Source organism: Montipora foliosa, chromosome 10, assembly GCF_036669935.1.
Source record: "Montipora foliosa isolate CH-2021 chromosome 10, ASM3666993v2, whole genome shotgun sequence".
In the NCBI taxonomy this organism is placed as follows: Eukaryota; Metazoa; Cnidaria; class Anthozoa; order Scleractinia; family Acroporidae; genus Montipora; species Montipora foliosa.
Genome location: NC_090878.1, coordinates 29,191,421 through 29,198,639, shown reverse-complemented (window position 1 = coordinate 29,198,639; position 7,219 = coordinate 29,191,421). Strand labels below are relative to the sequence as shown.

Genomic DNA, 7,219 nt, shown 5'->3' with positions numbered 1-7,219 from the left:
TAAAAGGACATGGACTTCATTTAGCTTGTTGATAATGCCGTTTACATTGATGTGCCCTACCTTCAGATTTTTATTGCCAAGGGAGTCTTTTAACGATTTGTAGATATCAGTATGGTCGACAGCAGGTTCTTGTTCGCCTTCGCGCGACAAAATTGATGCATCAGCAAAAGGTAAGGCGGTTAAAAAACATGCTGGGCAAATCCAGTTGAACTGATCCATTTGCTGGAGACGTTTGTAATCCTTGAGTTTCACTTGACCTCACTTCATATGGCACCACAGCGTGCATTGGTCGCAACTTAACGCTCGATGGTTTCTGGCAATTACTATGTTGCAAACAGAGCAGTTTGTAGCGCCAGGATTTGATTCGATATCCCCACTGACAATAACACGCATAAGTTGAAATCTTGAATCAGAATTCGGGTAGTACTGTACACGTGACGCTAAGAAAACTCTCCGACGAGAGGAGAATCCAAAATGGTGGACTTTACAAACACGGGCGTCAAGGAGCAAGAGCCGTAAATCCGATGATACGTTTGCAAACAGAGTACAAACACTCATTGTCCTGTAGAGTGTTGTTTTACCTTTCTCTTCATAGCCAGGTCTGATTATGTTCAAGAGTAAGAGCAGAATAAAAAGCCACAAATATCGAAAGCAAAAGCACGAGCAGCTGGCCAGAAATTCACACGAACATCTGGAATTCACTTAGCGATGAAATCACTTACTTTTCGCTCATGAGATAAAATAAATATTTATGAACACATCTCCTAATGTACTTGAAACGCTCAGCCTGCTGTGATTCATAGGCATTGACAATTTTTCAAGCAAATAACTTTGTATCATGGTGCCACGCAAGGTGACAATTTGTAATTCAAAATGCTGTATTTTCGAAACGAAAGATGTCATGGAACTCGAAACTGTCTAGGTCATCTTCAACCTCTGAAATTTAAAAATTCAAAACACGTTGTGGTCTTGATTTGGTAGTAGCCAAAACGCGGGGCCGGGGTCGGGGTCGTTTCAATTTTTGTCGTTATTCTCCTATTATTTTCGAATGTTCGGAATCTTTCCCTCGTTTATAGTGGAAATTAGCAAAAAAAAAAACAAAAACAAAAAAAGGAACATACGAAAGCTACGAAAGTAACATTTTTGTTTGTTTTTAGAAATTAAGAGAATTTTCGACTGAGATTGGAGTTTTGCAGGGAATATACGCTAACTCTTAGAGACACTGAAGCCTCGCTCAGCTCCACATTTTAAAACCACATTTTTAAGTTTACTTCGTAAAAACCTTCTCCGCAATACAATTAAAACGAAACAAAACATAGCCACAGTTCCACGATGGTCGTCACGCAATGTTGTCATTTGCTTTTTTTCGCAAACTTGTTCTCAATGGTGTTGTGTTTTTTATCGTAAAGTTGGATTCGATCCCTAGCTTGAGGTCCGAATAGAACTGGCTGACAAGTTTCCGTGCAACTCTAAACTTTACTACAAACCGTTTGTAGTAAAGTCAGACAACATTGACAACGACGCGAACAAACAAACAAGAGAGAACGTTGCATGACTGCGTGACGACCGTCGTAGAACTGTGATTCTGTTTTTAACGAGTAGACATTACAATGCGATTTAAAGTGTGGAGCTCAGCGAGTCTTTGGTGTGCAGTTGGCGTATATGGACTCCAATTTTAGCAATTCCGGAAACTCTCTTAATTTCAAAAAACAAACTCCGATTTTCGGAAGATGAAATTAGATGCTCGGAAAAACCAACTTCGACTTTAAAACACACAAAAAAAACGAAGTCCGATATAGAAAAAAAACACAAATATGTCTTTCAAGCACTTTCATAGCCTCCGTAAGTTCCTTAACTTTTTTGACTAATTTCCACCACAAATGAAGGACAGATGCCGGTCATTCGAAAAAACAGTACAGGAGAACAACGACAAAAATTGAAACTAAAAAAAAAAATTGGTAAGAAAAGACACCCCGACCCCGACCCCGACCCCGGCCCCGGCCCCGCGTTTTGGCTACTTGATTTTAGAATTCGATGACGTCACTGTGAAAACCATCTATACGTGCCATGTGTGACTTTCGGAGCATCAGTTCTGGCTGGGAAAATACTTTGCTCACTTTAGTATTTGATACGGCGTCCTTTGCTTGCGACAATAAGTTCATTTTCAACAAGAGTGGTTTTTTTTTCCGTACCACAAGTCTGGAAATTCGTAAAATCCTAAAAAAATTGGCGTTACTTCCGTTTCTTTTCAAATTTGGCAGAATGGATGTCTATGATATTAACCAATCACTGACCAGTTTTTATTAGAATCGGTTGAGATGACATGATAATGTGATATTCTGAAAATCGACATCGAGCGAGAAGAAATGGCCCGCACCGAAGGGGGTGAAATCCAGGGAATTTTTATTTGGAATCACGGAAAAAAATACATAGAGAGCTTCTTTAGAGCCTAGCAAAGATATATGGATAGTTTTTACGGCAAAAGTAAAAGATTTTCATGTCAAAATGAGGTTAGCGTCTTTCTGTTGTGTTTACTTGATTGAATATTCCATGCGTTCGACTCATGGACTGTCAGCTGTAAACTTGATTTCCACTCTCAAAACTACCTCCAGAACCTACTTTTTGCGTAGAATAAGCTTTTCGAATGATGTTCTTGTCTTCTGTGGTGATACTTGACGATTCGGAAACATTTTGTGAACAAATATTTATAACGCGTCACACGAAACGATGATTGCTAACAAATAGAGAAAGAGTTTGTACAAAAACTAAAAATTCCTGTGTTAAGCATGAGAATAGACCATTTTACAGTTGTAGCTAAGTTAGCTGGCCTAAGAATGGAGGCGAGGCTGCCGGTGACCCTGTTTTGATACAAACGTCTGTGCTTTTGTAATGTTATTAAATATGGACTAATTAGAATTACAACAACACAAATTTACATATTAAAAGCAGTAGGGGCTGTATCAATAAAAGGTCACCGGCAGCCTCACAACCATTCATCGGCTAGGTCGCTGAGCAAACAACTGTAAAAGGGCCTATTCGACGAAGAGGTAAATGCGACTTAATTTGTTGCGTGGGTTGCTATTTTTGTATTTTGATTGTTGTGCAAATTTTGACAGAGAATGTTAGATTGTGAAAAAAATAGCTACGCATAGATAGTTAAAAAATCTCTATTTTAAGCGGTTATTTGGACATAAAAGATGCAACACTTAGCGAGAAAATGTATTTTCTCTTGGTACGTATGGTAATAAGTTCTTTTCATCTCTGCAATGCTTACATCAGCCTGCACGCTGTAGGCGTGTCCCCTGGGCAATGCTGATTGGTTCAGTCTGCTATATATTCAGTGTTTTCAGTTTGCTTATTCCTCTCTCGTGCAAGTTTACCGAGTTTACTTCGCGTATTCTATTTTGGCTTGGTTATGTCGCTCGAGGGTCTAGGTACGCCTAATATCGAAACAAGCAGCGGGGAGTCAAGTTACCCGGCCTCTACAGCTAATCCGGCGCTCGCTCAGCAAGTGTTCCATCTTTTTAAGGATTATCTATCGACCCAACTGGACGCTAAGGAGAAGAAGATTGAAACTAAACAGAAGCGTTTCGACGAGAAGCGGCAGGGGTCTGGTCATGTTGGTGGGCATTATAATCAGCTTTTTCGTGGTAGGTCTTCTAAATTTCACTGGTATTCTTTGTGATTTCTCGGTATACTCTGCAAGAGTATCCATCCTAACCTGCTGTAGTTTGATGTCTGTTCATACAGGGAGTTGAAAGCGTAAAATAAGTTACGTTCGTTTGAACGCAGTGAATTAGAACGTAAATGTATTTTCTCTTGGTACGTATGGTAATTAGTTCTTTTCATCTCTGCAATGCTTACATCAGCCTGCACGCTGTAGGCGTGTCTCCTGGGCAATGCTGATTGGTTCAGTCTGCCATATATTCAGTGTTTCAGTTTGCTTATTCCTCTCTCGTGCAAGTTTACCGAGTTTACTTCGCGTATTCTATTTACCCGCCCACCCGCCCATATTTAGTCCAGCAGTTTTATTCTTGGTGCACTAATATGTTGTTTCTTCTTTCTCGCTAATTTTTTGTTTTATCAGGCCGTGCAGACTTTGCTCAAAGTAGATGCTTTAAATGCAACAGGACAGGCCACTTGGCCCGTGACTGTAGGTGGTCCGCTTGGTCCTACCCAGGATCCTACCCCAGCTATGGCACTCATCCGTCAGTATCTTTCTATGTTAGGGGAGGAGGAGGAGGACAGCCTGGATCGTCAACAAACAATGCTAAGTGATCAGGACGGATTTTTCGATAGCCTCGCTCAGGTGAAAGAACAATAGGAATTCCCCATCAATGATAGTACTTGTGTTAAAGGAAAGTTAAGGGAAAATGTTAACTTTTACAAAGCTATAGAAGCTTCTAGCTTTATTATCAGTGTTATTCAAGATGGATACAAGTTACCTTTTATCTACACTCCGCCATCTGTTCAGTTACATAATAATAGATCTCTTATAGTTCATAGTTCGTTTGTAGGCGAGGCAGTCACAGAGCTTCTTAACCCGGGTTGTATCCGTGAGTTGAATGCGCCACAGTTTGTTATTAACCCCTTATCTGTTTCGGTCCAGCCCTGCGGCAAAAAGAGGTTGATTCTCGATTTAAGGTATGTCAACAAATGCCTTAAGAAATTTCGGTTTAAATGTGAAGATTGGAAAAGTGCATTAAGCTATTTTGAAAAAGGCGCGTATATGTTCTCGTTTGATCTCAAGAGTGGGTACCACCATATAGAAATAGCAGAAGAACATCAGACCTATTTAGGTTTTTCAGTCCAGTCGGTACTTTGTTTTTGCCGTTTTACCTTTTGGCCTCTCCACTGCGCCTTACATATTTACTAAATGCGTACGTCCATTAGAAAAGTATTGGCGCTTCCAAGGAGTAAAAATAGCTGTTTTTCTGGATGACGGATTTGTAATAGATAATACCTACGAAAGTTGCAAGGTGGTAAGTTCAAAAGTTAAACGAGATTTAGGATCCGCGGGTTTTGTACTGAATGACGAAAAGAGTATTTGGGAGCCATGTCAAGTTATTGTATGCATGGTTAGGTTTGCATTGGAATTCTGTGGAGGGTTGTATTCACATAACGGATCGCAGACTGAGGAAAATATTTAAACATATTGAGGCTATCAGAAGTAATGTCTATGTCATGTCCGCAAGGCAATTAGCTTCATTCGTTTGGCAAGATTATTTCCACAGGAGCCGTTGTCGGCAATGTTAGCAGAATTATGACTAGACATTGCTCTATGTCTATTGTTGCTGCTCAAGATTCGGACTCACCTCTTAAACTTGATCAGTATAGCGTTGATGAAGTTAATTTCTGGAGAGTAAACCTTGAAAATGCGAATATAAGATATTGCTTTAGCAACAGTTTGCCTACTTGTTTTGTTTACTCTGACGCCAGCGGAACTGGCTGTGGCGCGCACATGGCGTTGAATCACGAGTTTATTTGTCATAATATGTGGACTGAGGAAGAGTCTGGAAAATCCTCTACGTGGAGGGAGTTATATGCAATAGAATTTGCGCTTGAATCCTTTTGCACTGTATTAAAAAAACTCGCATGTCAAATGGTTCACTGATAGCCAAGCTGCTGCAAAAATAGTTGAGGTTGGAAGTACGAGAACCGATTTACACACCCTCGCTTTGTGGATCTTCGAAATATGCATCAAACATAAGATTCTGCTGGATATTCAATGGGCTCCTCGTTCCGAGGTTGAAAGAGCTGATTTCATTAGTCGAATCATAGACACGGATGACTGGCAAATTTCAAATTCGGGCTTCGCGCTATTTGAAAATTTGTGGGGCCCACATACGGTAGATTGTTTTGCAAATCACTATAACCATAAAATAGATCGTTTTTTCTCGAGATTTGGGACGCCCGGTTGCGCAGGAATCGATTTTTTCGTGCAACCTTTACAACAAGAAAATTGCCTTGTTGTTCCTCCAGTTTGCATCGTCTCTAGAACTCTTCACTATTTGTCACAACAGAAGGCCACTGGTACTTTAGTCGTGCCTTTTTGGCCCTCATCCAGTTTTTGGCCCCTATTGAGTAGAACGTATGCCCAGTGAATCATTGACTATAGCGTTTTCTCTGGAAACGGTGTATTAGAGCATGGCCGAAATGTGAATTCGTTGTTAGGGTCTAAACGTTTTAAAGGTTCCATACTGGCGGTGCGGCTTGATTTTAAACATTACGTTATCGTAAAGCAGGATGGTACCCTTGTGCAATGTCAGAGTGTGGCTTGTTGTTATGAAGTTTAAGGCGCTGGCCTATGTTTTGATATTGTTTGAGCATCAATAGAACATCGTGTGGCACTGGCCTGTGTTTGTGTGTCCTAGGTAGTACTGAGTCTGAGCTTGTCTGGGTATGCGTAAGGCTTTTGATCCCTATACCAAACTATGACACTGGCCATAGTTATTTTGCATAAGGCACTGGCCTTTAACATTGAGATGAAGGCATTGACGCGAGTTATCACGGTGAAGTATTTATTGCTTGATTTGTATTCTTTTCTAGATTGTTGGAAAAAGCTCTTACTGGAGCAAAGTCCCGGTGATTTTACAGGAACACAGACGAGAGGCTATCGAGCAAGTCTTGACTTCCAGAGACAACTCTACAGTAAAGAAATACCTAGCAGAGTTAAAAAAGTTCTTTAACTGGTCCCGGAAAAATGGCATTACTGTCGATTTGCCTTATGACAGTATAGTGGCGGCAATGTATTTATCGGAATTCTCCAAACAAACTGAGTCTAGTGCATCTGTTATTCAGGCATACTCCGCCCTTAAATGGCTTCTTACATATACACTTTTTCCTGAGAATAACCCGCTGGAGACTGATCTGTGTCGGAATATTGTGGAATCTTCCAAGAGAAGCAAAAGCAAACCGGTCACCAAGAAGACGCCCATAACGGCAGATATTATTAACAGATAATAAATGAATACGCTACTCCGGGTTCTAACTTAAAAGATTTGAGGATTGCTACTATTTGTACCGTAGGGTTTGCTGGTTTTTTGATTAACATTTATGGGTGGCTACATGTCAATTTTCATTCCCAGTTCCAAGACGGATATTTATCGAGAGGGGAACATCGTATACATCGATCGCCTCCATAATAAGTATGGCCCAGTGAACTTGGTTATCAGATACATTGAAACAGCTGGTATTGAGTTCAAATCTACTCTCCCGT

General features: G+C 40.5%; 1 protein-coding gene across 1 annotated transcript; it reads left to right on the top strand.

The window, feature by feature from the left end:
* The first annotated feature begins 2,369 nt into the window (after nt 1-2,369).
* Nucleotides 2,370-6,963, top strand: LOC137972743 (uncharacterized). The gene is made up of 4 exons (XM_068819462.1): nt 2,370-2,510; nt 3,530-3,650; nt 4,088-4,309; nt 6,550-6,963. Exons 1-4 carry the CDS (start codon nt 2,506-2,508, stop codon nt 6,961-6,963), a joined length of 762 nt encoding a protein of 253 aa, XP_068675563.1. The 5' UTR covers nt 2,370-2,505.
* Nucleotides 6,964-7,219: the final 256 nt, after the last annotated feature.